Raw genomic sequence first — 17,052 nt, 5'->3', positions numbered from 1 at the left:
AGGAACTGATAGGGTTTTGCAGTACACCTCCATTTTAATTTAAAAGGATGTTTGTTGGTGAGGGACCCTCTTGTATGGAGAGCTATAAACGTGTCAGAATCTTTTTCAACATTAAGGCCCCAGCCTAGATTAATGAACTGATCAAGATGTGATGATTTGGGACTTAAAAGATCTTTTGCACACGGAGCTTCTGAAAAACCCAAACAAACCTTATCAGCGTGGCATATCAGCCCAGCTCTCTGCGCAGCACACATACCACCAGAGCCCAGAGCTGTTTACCATGCTCCAGAAACCCGAAACCAGCGCTTCTGCCACAGAGGATACTGTAACATTCTCTGAACAACATTACAAGCCTATAAATACACTTCAAGACTTCGGGGATCTTATTCTGAAAGCCCCTTACAGGTTTGCAAAAGCAGAGATGCTCCCTCAGCTCTCCCCGTGACACAAAGCTTTCATCCCAGCTGTCTGCTCCCTGCAGCTTGAAAAACACCAGGCTGATTCCCAAATTCAGTTATTACAGACACAAGACTGCAACAGCACACGCAGTTTATTCAAAGTTTATATAAAAGCCAAACCAGAAACTACACAAGAGACAGAAGCAAGGTAAAGGCACCATTCTATTACTTCTGAAACTACTCAAAGATCAATCAAAATCCAATAGAAAGATGGTGTAAGGAGAAATCTCCTTCCAGAACTCACATAAAACAACTTGGAACGGGGGTGGGGAGCTTCTAAAAGGTCATGCACAACTCACAGGAAAAGTCTCCACTTAGACCCTTCTGGGATCTGTGTGCAATCAAGTGTTCTGGCAAAGCTTCACCAAAACCAGCCCTTTGATTCATAGTGAACATCCCACGGCCCTGTGCAGTGTCATGCCATGGGGGCTGCCACATCTCAAACTGTGCAGTAAAACTCCCCAGGCTGCCCCCATCCACAACCACAGACTCCCGGGAAGGTTGAACATTTAGAGAAAACAGAGTGGAAAACAAACTTCCAGCTCTGGGTCACCAGTCAAACTGGAGCTGTGAAGATTTGTCTGCTGCAATGCAGAGAAGGCTGTGTGAGTGACCCTTCCTTAATTAATTGGGACACGGGGCTGGCAGGGAAGCAGCTAATAATGCTCATGCCACATAATCCTCCCCACACTTTTCCCAGATGGCTCCCATTGTCTGTCTAGGATTGGACAGGCCAAGGGCAATGCCAGGTTCCCACACACAGATGGAGAGATCAACCCTGTCCTTGGTGGCTCCAGTCCTGCTGATTTGTTGGATCTGTTACTTTATAATGATGGTGGTTATGGTAACTATGCACAGCACAGGGCACTGATAAATGTTTCATAGCAGTTAACTTCATAAAGCAATATTTAACCGCACTATATAGGGTGAGTGACAGAGAAAGACCTTTTTTAATTGCATGATATCCTTATAAAGTCATTTGTTTGCTCCCAGTAACTACCATGATTAAATACCAAGCAACAAAATGGTTCAGAAATTCTCATGCCATTCACCTGTGCACCACTTAAAAGACAGCTGGACTGAGATAGTTTATGTCCCAAAGCAAGTGGTGACTTCACCAGTAAAACATGCATCAGCACTTTCACAAATCTTACTACAAGCAAAACAACAACCAAGCCACTAAATGACCCTCACTCAAGCATTTTCTTTGAACTGTGTTTTTCCTACGTGCCAAAATCACAAAAACCCAGTTTCAACCTTCACTCTGTAGAGCCCTATCCTGGGGACATTACAGTCCCTTGGGAAAGCTCATGTGAAAGGTAAATAACACTTTCTACGTGTTTATTGCTATGGAGAGAAGCAACCTCCCAAAATTTCCTAGGATCTCTCTCCCCATTTCCAGAAGCCTGCTACATGCACCCAGCCTGTAATTACTACATGCCAAGCTTAGACATCGAGCCTACTAATGTGCTAATAAAAACTGCTAATAAAAGTTTTAGTCTCCTTAAGCTCTGCTAAGATTTTTACTGGAGATTGGAGGGTTCTACTGTACAACTGGATACTAAAAACAGATGGGATCCACGCTGAGTTCCTAAACAACAGCCTATACAGACCAAAATTTTATTAGGAACAGTAATGAATTAGCTTTTATTGCAGAATTGTATGCATCTACTTGGAGAGCTAAGTTGTGCTCTTCAGTAACATCTGCTGATTTGTTAAGGTGAATAAGTGCAATCTAGTCCCATGGTTTCCATTAAGGGTTAACAATTTCACACAGCAGAGAGATAGACCAGAATTTAGGAATGCCTCTGGTTCCCAAGCAGTTTGACTGCCGATTACCCTTCCTCACAGGAGAAATGACTCAGATCACAGTGTCATTCCAGTCACAAACATACTGGCTCTGTGCTTTCACAAGATCATGGAATCCCCAGCACCTTCAGGCAGCAGCACAGAACAGGGCTGCTACCACAGAGAGCAGCCACAGCCACACACTCTGGCCTTATCTGCAGCTTCCAGAGACCAAATGCTGCCTGGAATTTTTTTCCCAGCTGACACTAAAACACTGTAGCTCACTCTAGCACTTGGCACCTGCTTTGGCAAGAGCTGTAAGAAGAGCCACAGGTCCAGCCTTCCCCGTGCTGTCCCAGCAGTGGGTGAGCAGGTGCTTGGGGAAGGGTCACAACAGGATGAGCTTGTCCCTGTGGTGTTCCTGCCAGCTCCCAACAACCAGCCACTCCCAGCTCTACAGGAAAATGATATTAGCAAGTATATTAATTCACTCCCTAAAAGAGAACTGAAGAACTACACAGTTTCTCTTTCTGCTGTTTATAGACACCTTCCCCCCCAGTTAAGTATCTGTATTGATTTGGCAGGACTCTGCTTTGAACAGGGAGGGATAATAATATCTTTAGTAGAGAACAGCCACTATGGTGACTACTCAACAGCTTGGATGCCCCAGCTTTTGGACAGATTGTTTCGGTTTCCCAAAGATATTATTTCACAATATCTGTTTTCTGTATCAAACATGGTTAATAATAATTACCTGAAATGAGTGCAGTTTCCTCCTTGAGGATATTTGTATTCCTGATCAAGTCAGCTCTCTCATCCCAACACTAGGTTCATTTGAAATAAGCTGACAACATTCAAAGAGCTTCTCTGACTCTAACAGATCTAAATATTTCACAACCATATCCAAATCCCTTTATTTACTCCTTCCTTTCTAAAAGTTTTATATCTTCTAATCCAGAAAAGTAATTTTTGTATGTTTCCAGGTGGCAAACCTCCTCTACAACCCCTGCACTCAATTTTCTTCCTCAAAAGCTGTGTTTTAGAGAGCAAAAGCAAGTAGTTGATTCACTGCTTCATGCTTTCCCACATCTGGCACACCACCAGCACATTTTCTATCCAAGTTCCCTCCATCCTGTCAGGGACAGATGTTTACCAAGCAAACAGAAAGCTGGACTAAGCTGTGCAGATACCAATATGCAGGAGTTTATACAGGGAAACAGTGATACATTCTTTGGACACTGTACAGGATGAGCTAACATGAGAAGCATGGTATGTAACATCCAGGCCTTTGTGTGCTGCTAACACATTTCAGAGCGGTTCCTGAACCCATTACACAGCTTAGCAGGACCAGGACTTTGCTGTGTTGCCTTTCACTCAAATACTGGGAGTTCTCCTGATGCACAGTTATCACTGTAAATATTATTAACAGAGTTTGACTAGCCACCTCTAAGCTTACTCAGACTACAGCTTTTATGTAAACATTCAGAAATTAATCAGGATGAGCAGAGAGTGACCATCCATGAACAAAATAAATTATATTCTTTGCTCTGGGAAATGTGGCAGCAGATAATACCCATATCCAGTGACTGGCAGATCAGGAATGCAACAAGATCTTCCACTGCCCTCTTCCTGTTTGGCACTTCTCTAACAACTGCCAGATCCACAAGCTCGGGTATTTCCTTTTCACCTTTTTTTTTAAGTTTTCCTTTTTATGTGCACCCCTTTCCTTTGTTACCTTGATCACTTCTGCCTCCAAAGTAGCCACTTGCAACAACTAACACAGGCTAAATCAAGTGTCACACCACAGCACCAACAGCAAAAATCTACATGATAGAAAGATAATCAAGAGCAGTCATGGACTTCAAATAAGAATTACAAAGACACAAGAAGCTCTTCCACAATTCTTGCTCCATTTGGTCTCTGTCTTTTTATGAATGGTGGACAGTGAGGACAAACCAGATTTAAGAGCAGCCTAAAATCTGGATGTAAGATGCAGCATGAAGAACTGAGCCGAAGAGCCTGTGGTGGATCACATTCACATCAACGTACAGTAACTAAATGCTGTAGGCCTGAGTTATTTTTGGATCCATTGTGAAACCCCACATTCCAGCTGTTCCAAAGATACACCAGCACTACTACAGAGGCCTGGGCTCTGTATCATCACTCTGGCTGGCTGGAGTGAGTCTAACCCTTGCCCTATATTAGAATTTTGGTGTCAAGGCAACCAAGTCCCTGGCACAGATGAGGCAATGTGGACAAGAAGTGTTTTGGACGAGCTCACATGGGCTGGGGAAGGTTTTGTGTTGGATACAGAAGTCACTGAGTTGCTGCAGCCTGGCCAGGGGTCTCCCAACCATGCTGGCCAAGGTCACTTGAGCTGTTGTGTCCTTGAACTGCTGCAGGCAGAGCACTCGTTACTATGGGACCTTGAGGGATGGGAGAGTAAACAAAGCGGCAGAGGGAAAGAAAGCCAGGATTTCAAGTAAACGTCCCATGCTACAGAATTCTGAAAACAATGAACTTGACAGATTCCAGAAGCAAAGCCTCCTTCGTGCCTCTGTAGTGTTTGCTTGAATCTTGTTATGCAGACGTCTCTCAAAGAACAGCCCTGCTGATCTCTGACAACTACCAGCCTCCACTGGAAGGATCAGTGAAAAGATCTCCTCCTGCTTACTTTGTGCTTCTGCAGATCTGTTCTAGGCAGCAGTACAAGCTGCAACACCAACTCCTCAGAACAAAACACTTGCACACCTTTGCTCCTTCGCTCCCTCCACCTGGCAGGACACAGGACCAAGGTCCTGCACTCACCAAAGAGATTCCTATGGCACTAAAGGCTCTGGTGTTCATACAAGCTCTCAGCACAGACAGCTCTGAGGAGCCTCAGCAGCGAAGGACAAAGCCAGGAAGAGCAGACATCCCACAAAGATGGGTTTGGGCCAGGTCACACTTGCAAGCTGCCACTTCCCCCAAGATTTGCAAAACCCAACTACAAACAATGCAGCTGCTATCTCACTTCCATTTCTCAAGAAGGGCAAACCTATTACACAAGAGCAAGTGGATCTGGATCTTCTCCTTACCCCCTCAGTCACCCTTAAGGCTGCACTCTTCAATTCTTCTTAATTCCCTTGCCCTGGGACAAGTAAGCCCCACCCAAAACCAGCAAAGACCAGACCACCCTTCATCTCCTGTGATGGAAGAAGCTCTTTCAAACTCACAGAGGAACCAAATTGTAACAAGCATCAGACTCCTTTACCTGAGTTTTCAGCTTTTCATGGACTAAGGGTGATGTCTCAACCATTCTTCCTTGCTCCTTCAGTTGAAAGCAGCCTCAACTCTCTTATTTCTGCTCTGAACTGTCCCCCCAAAATTCTGTTCTTTGTTTCCCAAATCACTGGGAGGATGCATAGGGAAATATTGTTAATGTGCAATGAAACAGAAGCACAAACACCACATATGTACTCTACCCATAAAGATATTCTCTGCTTGCTCTGGTGTGGTATAAAGGAGCAATAAATATACCTACAGAAATCCAGACAGCTCCTACTATAATTAAACAAAAAGCATTTATCTTTGTACGTAGGAAGACATACCACAAAAAAATACAGTAAGAAAAGGCATTAAGATATAGAAAAAAGGGCTGTATCCACTGCTTCCATCAGCTAAACCATCAGCTAAGCTACAAGTACAGAGACAAAAAGGTCTCTGACTGTGCATTACTGTTGTAGATAATGTGCTGCAAACAAAAAACCAAGGATAAAAAGCTAACAAGTCATTAAAATTTAACAGGTCATTAACATTTTTCTGTGCTTTTCAGGAAAAGAGACCAATTCATTAAGCAGCAATGTTTAGCTACTAAAACAGCTGAACCTTTTCCTCACATCACGGTACATCACCAACCGTGTCATGGCAAAGGGTTATCTGTAGGTCAGGAGTATTCTGGCCAAAACACACTGACATATCACTAATTGAAGTGAATCAGATTCTTTCACTAATACCCTGCTACATGATAATCCAAGCAGTACCCTGCAAGCCCTTTCCATCTGGCATGTCACCTTTTCTCTTACAGTCCCAAAGGTGACAGCCCTGAGAAACACTCCTAACACTGTGGGCTTTGTACCTTCATACACCTTGCAAGCAGCCACGGTCTGGATAACCAGCCAAGGGAAAGAATCTTTTCCCTGGGCCTAGATGGACTCTTATGGTCATTTCCAATCCCATTTTCCATTATCTACTGATGTAATGGCTGGACAGCCAACTAAAAATACTAATCTTTCACAAAGGTAACTGCTATTGAGCTTGCTCTTAAAGCAGCACTCAAGGGTTTCCATACCTTAAGGCACAAAGTGAAATCTGCTTAACAGAGACGGAACAGGCAATTCCCCTTCAGCCATTCACACCACACAGAACACCAAGGTGTCACCCAGGCTCTCCTTACCACTTGCTCCTCAGAGGCATCAAGCCTGGAGGAGACTGATAAGAGATTGTCACTGGTATGGGAATGGCAGGAAGATAATGTCACACTTTCGGGAATGGCAGGAAGAAAACACTATCCCCACCGAGTTCAAGCAAACTTTTGCTCCATCCAACAGTAGATTTAACAAAGGGAGGCAGAGTCGAACAATTGCAGTGCATGGAGCCAAGGCAGGAAAACAGACAAGGAGCCCTCCATTTCTGTTTGCAGAGTAAAGAGTTTATTTGAAAAGACCATGTTCAGAATTTCTCTTCTGGTACTAAAACTATTAGAACTAATTTCTGAAGAACCTTGCTTTTCCTAACCCTATTTTTCAAGCCTTCCTGCTTCAGAAACTGTGACAATAGTGTAACTCAAGCTTGCACTAAAAACAGATTCAGGTTTTTCCATCACTGTCTGAAACACAAAGAACCAACTCTATTTTCTTTGGAGGCAACTGAAACAAGTACTTTTCCTAATCATCTTCATAATTGTTTTATGGACATGTTAAAGGTTTCCTTTCCAGAGCGAAAGGAAAATTGTATGAAAGCTGTAAAATATTTCTATAGCCATCAAAGAGTTTAGAAAGCTTGTCTTTTTCCTCAGAAGTAGCTTAGAAGTTTTGTCTTTAAAGAACTGTTTGTGCCAATGATATTAAGATATCAAAGGACAGATGAGGGAAACTGTAAATGCAATTAATTTCTGCATACAAAGAAAGGAAGTTGCAAGCATATAGCCTGTAGTCTGTTAATTAAAAATAAAATACCAGATTAAACCCAAACTGGTCCAGGTTTCTCAACTGATAAGGTTTTTTTGTTGTTGTTGTTGTTCTGTTTTAAAAAGAGAACCCTTTCTCTCCACCAGCAAAAGGCAGCAGGGCAGCATGAGAAGAGCCAGACCAGGAATTCCAGATCTCCTGTCCCCATTTTACTGCTTGATCACCCATAACTTCCATATCTGGGTCCATCCAGCTCATTCTCTCCTTTATCAGAGATAAAGGGACACACCCTCATCAAGTGCTTCCTATCTAACTCTCCTATCACAGATCAAAGCATGGGGAACAAACACTGGACTTTTCCAACTTCAGCCACACCTTCCATCATCTACCCCTTACTTTCCATATATTCTTCCCCTTCATTCCCATTTCTCCTGCCCTGAACCGCATTACACCCGACATCCTCTTTTCTCCACAACGCATCATGATCGTTTATCTCTGTACTTTTACTCAAAACTCATCTAAGTACAATTCCAACCTCTTTTCTTCTCCACATTCCTCACCATGATTACAGATTTCCTTTTCTTGCTGTCATTCCATCTACCCCTGCTGCAGGGTGTTTCTTCAGGAACAGGGGCTCAGTTTGTAACCTGGGCTCAAACCCATCCAGTCAGCTGAGACATCCTTTGTTTGACTTGAACTTTACAGTATCTCATTTTTCTTTCCTGTTTCCATCCCTGTAGCCTCTGTTAACACCATCCAGATCTTCATGTGGCTTTATCTTGGCCCTTTCTAATTCACCCAATGTATTCCTCAAAGATCCTTTTAACTTCACATCTCAGCGAGCTTCCAGCCTCATTCCTTGCCCTTTCAATTCTTCCTGCTTTATAACAGATCTCTGAGTGTGGTTTTTAGGGGAAAAATTCCACCCACCCATAGCAACTTAAAGAGGTCACTCTCTCCTTCAAGCCTGTCAAAATGCCTCTGACATCCCAGAAATGCCCAGCCTTCAGCTCCAAATGGCTACAAAGCTCCCTTTATTCCTCCCCACCCCTTCCCAGCTTGCAGCATCACTAGATACCCTTTTGTTTGATTAAGACTAATCATAGCTTAAGGACACAGTCAGATAAGCAGCTGCTCAAGTGACTGAATATCAACTCTGCTTTCCAAAAGAATGGAAATTTTTTTCCCCCACATGGGAAAGTAACAAACAAGAATGGTTCAGTGACCTACTAAAGGGGAGTGTGGAAAAACATGAGCAAAGCCAAGACCTGAATTTTGGGTTTCTTGGCTTTAATTCCTCTTGTCACTCAGCAGAAAGAAATAAAAATGGGTAAGGGAGGGAGAACTGGAAATCAACATATTAATTTCTGTTGCCATTTAAAGCACATCATAATCATGCAGCACAAAATCTTCTTAAAATTACTAAAAATAATGCCCAATTTCAAAGTTCAGCCAAATTTTTTTCAGATCACAAGTTTTTCAGAGCACAAGTTTTGAGAACTGGCAGTCTGAGGACAAACTAGTTCCCTCTTCCCTATTTCAGCAATCCATCAAAAATGATGGTTACAAAATCCATGTCGTATTTAAGCCAGAAAATAACATCTGTTTAGTGAGTAAAACCACAAGATGAGAACGACAACAAAACATGTAGATTAAATGGTAGATCAAAAGATGATAACAATATGCTTTTTTGATGAAAAAGGTGACTACTGTGCCCCACACCTCTATATAACAACCTGCCCAACCAGGTCCATAGAAACCAGTCTGCAGAGACACCGAAATAGCCAGGAGCAAAACAAACAAAATTGTCCCTGTATCTAAACCTCTGTCCACAGAATTTGTCTGTTCTTCCTGTAGACATTTGTAGCCCTGAAGACACCAAAACCTTAATGTGAACCAAGGCCTTCTCACACTACCGCTGCTAAATGTTTACTTTGGCAAAGAAATACGTCTCTGAGACAAGAACAGCTCAGCAACCCTTCTGCAAATGGTCCTAAGGTTCAAGGTTGTCAAGGTGGAATTTCAAACTGCATCTTACACAGAGCTTAAAAGCTTGTGACTATATCAAGCATTTGACATAAGCAGGGTAAGAGGCTCAGTACCAATGTCCTGATTCATACTGCACCCTGAATACGGATGGCATCCTTGCTTTCAAGGGACCCTTACTGCGGTGAAAAAAACTTGTAACAGCAACTCTGCTCGAGTTTGGCTAAATTCAGAGGTGAATAGAGGTGTTTATGTCAGAGTAGCTTCTACAAGGAGCATGTGAAATATGTAACTGAGTTCTGGAAGTTTTTAATCTCCAAGTGCTATCAGCACTGCTGAGAACTTCCCCAAACACTGCACTAACAAAGAATGTGTGGCAAAGGTGCTCTGGAAACAAGCTGACCCCTAACGTCTGTCCACTGAGGAAGGGAATATTTTTGGCTTACATCTGCATCAAGTGAAGGAGTCATATTGCTAAAGAGGAGAGATGAAATCTAGAAATGACCTGGCAAGCTGTCCACAAGGCAGCTTTTGTCCCAGTTCCCAGACCCCACTCTCCTGCTCTGTGCAGCTTTAGCAAGCAGGATCCAGAGGGTTTTGGACAAGGATCTCATGCCAACATTAACACTCTTACCTCAACTACAACACCTGGCATGTTCCTTAAGCTCTTATTAAGAGGTGAAAGAACTCTGAGGCTACTTAGGAATAAATGAGCCCACAAAGTCATCTGCAGCTACCCTACCATGCCCTATGTGAAGATAAGCAATGACTGACATAATGATATAAAACAGTTTAAAAAACACCACCCAGTGTGAGTAGTATCATTAATAATTTCTAAAATAAAGCTTGTGCTTTGTTTATACAATGTACATGGACCACACACATCTGAGGAGCCCTCTCTCTCCACTTCAGGACTGCCTCCCCAGCAGGAGGAACAGAAGGGAGCCTTCATACACAAAATAAATTATTTACATAGTCTCAGAGCCTTATCAACCCCTTATTTCTTCACATTGGCAGAGTATAACTGAAATCTGCAATGTCGCTTATCCATTTTACACCCAGAGAAAATAAAGAATTGTCTTAAATCTATTTTTTCCAGGAGTAATACACTGCATTTCCTATTCCCTGCAGTAATTACATTAGTCATTTTAGCAGGATTTGCATTTCTGTCCTAGAGATAAACTAGCACAAGGTCACTGATTCCCAACATCCATTTTTCAGAGCTCCATATGCAGTTCAGGAAAGTTCCTATTTCAGGTTTTGAACCTTAAACTATGCAGTCTTCCCAAAGCAGAGCTTTCCACAAGGAAGTCCAGTGTCCCATATTCCAGACTGTCAGGGCAACGAATGGTTTACAGTGCCCTTTTGTAAAGCACAATTTTTCACCGCACAAAAGTCTTCAGCCTGCATTCTACATGGAGCTGAACATGATTCTTTCACTGGAGACAACAAGTCGCCAAAACAAGGAGAAAAAATTCTTCTGTCCCAGTCTCAGGGAAAAAAACCTTCATGATAGGCTGTTGTTGGAACATTTCTGATTACAGCTCAGCTTTGGGAAGTTATTTCTGGGTAAAGTAATTATTTGGATAATGGTAAAGTTACTAGAGGGCTTTACTAAATTAAATATCAAGATGACATAACATTTTACTTAATTTTGCGTATTGTAGGTCATATACCAGAAGCACAGTTTCTCATTAGAACGAGCAGTGTCAAAGGTCTTTCTCATTTTGAGAAGAACATTTTTTAAGATCTTTTTGCCTGTCTAAAGTGGCCTGCCTGCAACAGGTCAATTCTAGCTACCTACACGTCAAGGTCTGCAAGGTCACATTGGTTTAAAGAGCTGAGATGAAGGAGCTGAAAGGGGAAAACCAATGTTCTTTTCCCTCTGTCAGTGTGGTACAGCTCCCATAATCAATCTCATCAGAAACATGAGAAACGGTGACATTTAGATAAAGTACAGCCCGTGTGACACCTGTTGTAAACCCCAGTGTTTATAAGTTACTTATTAATTTAAAAAATCGTTTTAATCTGCTCACTGTACAGGGGAGTATTCTATAGGTATATTTTCCCCTCTGAAATTAGACTTTTCAAATTGTGCAACTGGCTACGTGACTGAAACAGCTGTGATGAAAATCAGAATCATATTAGTTTGTACTGCTCAAAGGCATGAGGGAATTGCTTCCCTGGTGGTTAGAAATAACTTTTTTTATCATAAAAAGTTTGACTATTAACAGCACAAAGCCAAACAAAAAAATTTACAGCACAATTAAATCCGTGATCCAGCATAAATTTGGTCGCTTCCAAACAAGCCACCCGAGGTAATGACCCAGGTAATGACCGAGGTAATCTAGAAAAACTTTGCTTTCTAGTGCATCGGCAAAGCTAATGGGTACCACACGTTTTACTGCTTCTCTTTAAACTTTTAAACACTGAAATACCAGCAATGAGTGCCACAAGTAAATAAATATTACACAGAGAGCTCCATTACAGCAGCTTCCTTGGGTTTGTGTTTAACACGGCTGCATCGCCCAGCTCCGCAGGTAGCTCATGCCCCCACAAAGCAAAATCCACACATCTTCACCTTTCTGTGTTACAGTTTTTTGCTGTTGGTTTCCACACCCCCAGTTCTTTCCTAGAGTGCATTTCTACCCAGCAAAGGCAGCACAGAAAATATTAACACAGAATCTGTGTGTTTTGTCAGTGCTGGATCCGACAGGCAACAATGAGAAAGGTACAGCTGAGGCAACAGCCAAAAAAGCATCCCCATAAACCAAGATCAAATCCAACCTGAGGATAATGTGGACAGAGAGACCTATAACCTACAGGCTCAATCATTTGTTAAAAAGACACTTCACAGCCACGTTCATCACCTCAAATCAGACCTTCCAGAATTACTTTAATCCTTTTTAGACCAAAGTTTACAGTCGGTTTGTTTGGCAGATTTAAAAATTGTATCCCTAAGCTGCTGAGAAAGCAGGATGGATCTGGGCAGGATGCTTCAGGACTGCAACTCAGCAAACCCTAAGGCACACAAGGACAGAAGCATTAAGAATGTGCTTTTCTTTGGCAGCCTCTAAGAAGATATTTTCTGCACCTTGCCTCACACTACCACCAGCAAGCAGGATAAAATTATTTCTTCTGAAATAAATTTGGTGCTCAATTTATTCACTTACATCAGAGTTCAATACTGTCAAGCCAGTGTTACAGAATTATTCCTTTGTACCAGATGTGATCCTCAGTTTCAAAATCCCAAGGACACACTAGTGGAAGCACAAAATAAAACAAAGGTAATAGAGGCCAAGGAGCAGATGCACATGAGCAGTCCAGTTCTGCCCTTCACAATCCCTGTGGTTCCTCTGCAAGTTCCTCCCAGCTTGTACAATAAAGGCAGATTGATTAATTTTTAATTAAGGCTTACATTTTTATTTCTTTTGTAAGTGCAAAGTACTTATGCCCACCGTTGCACACACCTTATCTGAGGTCAGTCTCTTGCCAATAACTAATAACATTCTTGGCCAATATCACTAAAATTTTAGGATTACTTACATTACATCTTGCTACTGTACAGAACAAGTTTCTATTGTTTCCTCTTCACTGAACTTAAATAGTGGAATTTGGAGTGGGCAAAGTTAATTTTCTTTTAGCAAGCTAACGTGGTTCCTATAGATGAAAATAAATATTTCTATCAATATGCCAAGAGGCATTTTCCATCAACCCTTTTAATCAACTTCCAAAATACGCTCAGCAGAGAACATCAGATTGGATCCGGTTTCTGCTATATCACACGGAACAAAAGACTCGAGCAGACACACATCTTTCCAAAACACTTCTATTCCACAGCTCTGCCTCCATTTTGGATGACAGACAAAGGGGATAAATGGGAATATAACGCCTTACCGAAGAGATGAAAAGCACAACTGAAGTCTGAGCAAAAGATGCAGATAAACCCAGGAAGTGCTGCTGCCAGCTGCAGCCACCACAGGAACAAAGGAAACAGCGACAGAGCCCGCTTGCTTGACTTAGTTACAAAAATAAAATTTGGGGAGAGGAAAAAGGAAAATTGGCCGGGCTTCACATCGAGCAGGGCACTTTGCCCTTTAAGGGTTTCTGCTTAGCACTAGAGGCTTCCACTCGCTCCCAGCCTGACCACGGGATGCTGAGGCTTTCCAGCGGCACCAGCAGCCAGCCGGGGCGAGCGGGACCCCAGCCCTCAGCCCTCAGCCCTCACGGCGGGGGGGGCAGCGACAGCCGCTCACCCCAACCACGGGCCTCGGGCCTGCGGGGAAGCGCCCGCCGGGGTCCCCAAGTTCGCTGAAAACAAAAGCGGCACCGCTTTGTGGGTCGACCCGCGTGTGGGTCGGGTCGGGCAGGGGGGTCCCCGCTCGCCTGCGACCCCGCCCTTCACACGGTCCTGGGCCCCGGCGCGGTCCCCCCGCCCGGCCCGGCCGGGGCTGTTCCCGCGGCCGGGACTCGCTGCCGGGGCCGCTCGGCCCCCGGCGGTACCTGTAGGCCAGGGACATGCACTCGAACAGCTTCGTGAGGGACGCGTCGATGCTGAGGCGGCCACCAGCGCCGCCGCCGCCGCGGGCCGCCCCGAACTGGTAGGTCTGGCAGGTCTGCTCGTTGACCGTGTCGAAGTCGTAGCCCTTCTTGGGCGGGTGCTCGCTGTGCGGCGACGAGACCATGAAGTGCCCCGAGTGGATGATCTGCGGGCCCCGGGGCTGCCCCCGCCGCGGCCCGCACCGCCGCCCCCCGCCCGCCCACGCCCCCCCCCGGCCCTTGCCCGACGAGTCCTCGTCGGGCTCCGTGCGGGGGGACAGCGGCCCCGCCGCCCCGAGCAGCCGCGCCGGCTGCATGAACACGTCGGCGGCCATGGCCCCGCTGCCGCCGCGGCCGAGCCCGCGCCCGCTCTGCGCCGCCACCGCCCCGCTCCGCCCCGCGCCGGCCCCCGCCGCGCTTAAAGGCGACGGAGCGGCCCCGCCACAGCCCTGCCCCCGCCGGGATGGGGACAACGGGCGACACACACCCCCAGGTTCCGCCAGAATCACTGACTAAAGAAAGGCGAAGGCACTGCTGCCCTGTGCTAAGAATGTCCCCACTCCTTCTGAGGATGGCTGGTTTAAATGATCCACCGGGGCTTCCATCCAGCAGGACAATTTTTATTTTTTTTAAACCAAACTAAAGCACGAAATGTTCTGCCTCAACACGAGGAACAACTCCTTTACGTTGAGGGTGGCAGAGCACTGGCACTGCCCAGAGAGGCCGTGGATTCTCCCTCTGTGGAGACATTTCAAACACACCTGGATGCGTTCCTGTGTCACCTGCTCCAGGTGACCCTGCCTGGGCACGGGGCTTGGACCCAGGGGATCTCCAGAGGTCCCTTCCAGCTCTAACGATTATGGAAAACATTCCCAAACTTAAGGGAGCTGTGAGAAACACGAGATGTAGAGGACAGCCCAGAAATGGCTGAAGAATGTTGACAGAGCGTTTGCACTAGCAATAATTTAATTGTCGTTAATATACTAAATTGCTTATTATTTTCCAGAAGCAGTCTGCAAGAAGCCAGGGCAGCCAGAGAAGCTGGAGACCTGCACAGTCACAGAAAGATCAGGACAGCCTGCTGCCAGGCTGGGGGCTCACACCTAACCCAGTACCTGCTCAGTAGCACATAAAAAGGAAAGTGAAGGAACCACAGTTGTTCCAAGGAGAGTGAAGGTCAGATTTAATCCTTCTCAAAAGCATAAAGGAAGCAATGGATCCTGTAGGTTAACATAAAAACATGGCAACAGGACTGGTATGGGGAGAGAGCACCATCCTACAGCACAAAACCCCATACACATATGTATGTGTACACAAAGTCGAGAGAAAAGATCTCAAATTTGCCCTGCAGTGCAAACCTCCATGACCAGGAGAGCAGTCAGATCCTAGGACACACATTCCAAAGCATTTATACTAAATTGCATATATTATTTCAGTTTTAGGACCTCACACTTAAAATTAAAAAGCGGGCACTTCTACATAGCCACCCTCAGGAGGGAAAAAGCTTCCAAACATTAAATAGCCAAATGCTACTTTTTCTGGTGTGTAAAACCAGAAATAAGATCAAGGGAGACTTAAAAGATTGAGAGCAAGTCTTGGGCAAGGAGAGAAGAAGCATCCCTGCAATATCCCAATTACGCCCATGCAATGATCTGACATTCCCCATTAGCATGGAATCAAGGCTGATCCCTGTGTTTAGGGGAGGAGTGGTAGGTCAAACACTTCTCCACACATGAAAGCAACAGTAAGGAATGATCACATCATGTGAGAGCTGTCTCAGATCTTTAAAAACCAAAACTAGCATTCAGCTCTTAGTCAGCATCATAAATGACTTAAATTGTCAAGAAAAGGCCAGTTGTATTTAGTTTCAAATCGGGTTATGGCTATCCTATATTAACATTTGCTTTAAAAAAAAGAAGAAGAAAAAAAGTGCTGCCTCCCAGCAAAACATTCTGAGAATATTTTAAGTAAGAAAAAAAATTAAAACATTTCAAAACAACATTCACAATTTAACAATACCTATTAAGTCTTCCACGTCGTTTGTTAAGAACTAAACCTGAGCTAAAAAAGTCACATCAGTAGCAGCACTGTATAAAGTATTTCCATGGCAACAGCATGGACTGACCTCACTAAATTCAAAGCAAGCCAGTGTTTCCTCCTGCAGGAAAAGATGGGTAACCTGTTAAAATAAAATCATTAGGTAGCAGTGCAATTTTCTAGGAACAGTTAGGAGTACTCCATAACTTAAAGAAAGGGCAGCAGCTTTAAGCTACAACACAAGTTCAGGGTGTTTCTCCTCTGCCAGATGAAAGGAAAGGGGCATCCCTTAAAATAAATCCACTTATTTTGGAGACAGACCTCTTGGTTTGCTCTTTAAGATGAGCATTTAGGTGATCAGTAACAGTTCAAGACTGCCAGTGATCCTCTCCTGCTCCACAGCAAGGAGGCACAGGGAAACACCAAGAGGCCACAGCATCTTTTGAGTGTGTCTTTTCTTCATATTTTTCATCAATCCACAGTGCAAGGTGAAACACAGGCCACCAGCTTCTGATGATCCTTCAAGGAACATCAATTCCCTGAAACTGGCTTTTAGCACAGGAGGAATTTGACTGTAATACACACTGTGAACAAAGCCATCCAAGCTGTTTAATGCCCACAGTGTATTCCACACCACTTAGTGGTGAGATTATCCTCCCAAATCTACAGACAGGAAGATAAGCATTTCCATACTGATGAGGGAAAGAGCTCAGGGAATCACTCACAGCCTGGGCCGGGGCTGAGCGCAGGAGTCCAGCCCAGCGTGCCCCACTCCACCAGGGCTCTGTGCCCATCCTGCTCCCAGGAAACCACAGGGAAAACCTCCAGCCATGCCCTGCTCCAGGCTGCTACTGCTCACTCCCTGGCACAAGCCTTACCTGTTCAGAGGCCTTTCTTTCTGGGACCCATCTTGAGTTACAACCTTGCTTCTACTTGTCCTTTCCTCTCTCTCCAGTTCCACCCCGTATGGAATTCCTTGATACGCGTCTCCTGGTTTAATTCACTAATCTGGAGAAGGAAAAAAAACAAACTAAAACATAGTTTCCTTTCCAGGATAGTGAGTTTAAGGGGCTGGT

At 44.4% G+C, this 17,052-nt stretch overlaps 1 protein-coding gene across 2 annotated transcripts in view; it reads right to left on the bottom strand.

The window, feature by feature from the left end:
• MLXIP (MLX interacting protein) overlaps nt 1–14,274 on the bottom strand; it is a 43,753-nt gene extending 29,479 nt beyond the window's left edge. Inside the window, exon 1 of one of the 2 annotated variants that reach the window (XM_088064950.1) lies at nt 13,904–14,274. In XM_088064950.1, the coding sequence (XP_087921076.1) occupies nt 13,904–14,274 (371 nt within the window). Of the gene's footprint in view, nt 1–12,573; nt 12,592–13,903 lie in introns of those variants that run through there. The other variant, XM_088064953.1, reaches the window with a different exon arrangement.
• Nucleotides 14,275–17,052: the final 2,778 nt, after the last annotated feature.

This window comes from Pseudopodoces humilis, chromosome 20 (genome assembly GCF_049639895.1).
Source record: "Pseudopodoces humilis isolate 2021_Gansu_Grassland_sample_001 chromosome 20, ASM4963989v1, whole genome shotgun sequence".
NCBI classification, from domain to species: domain Eukaryota; kingdom Metazoa; phylum Chordata; class Aves; order Passeriformes; family Paridae; genus Pseudopodoces; species Pseudopodoces humilis.
The sequence above is the reverse complement of the archived record's forward strand: the minus strand, read 5'-3'. Positions and strand labels throughout refer to the sequence as shown.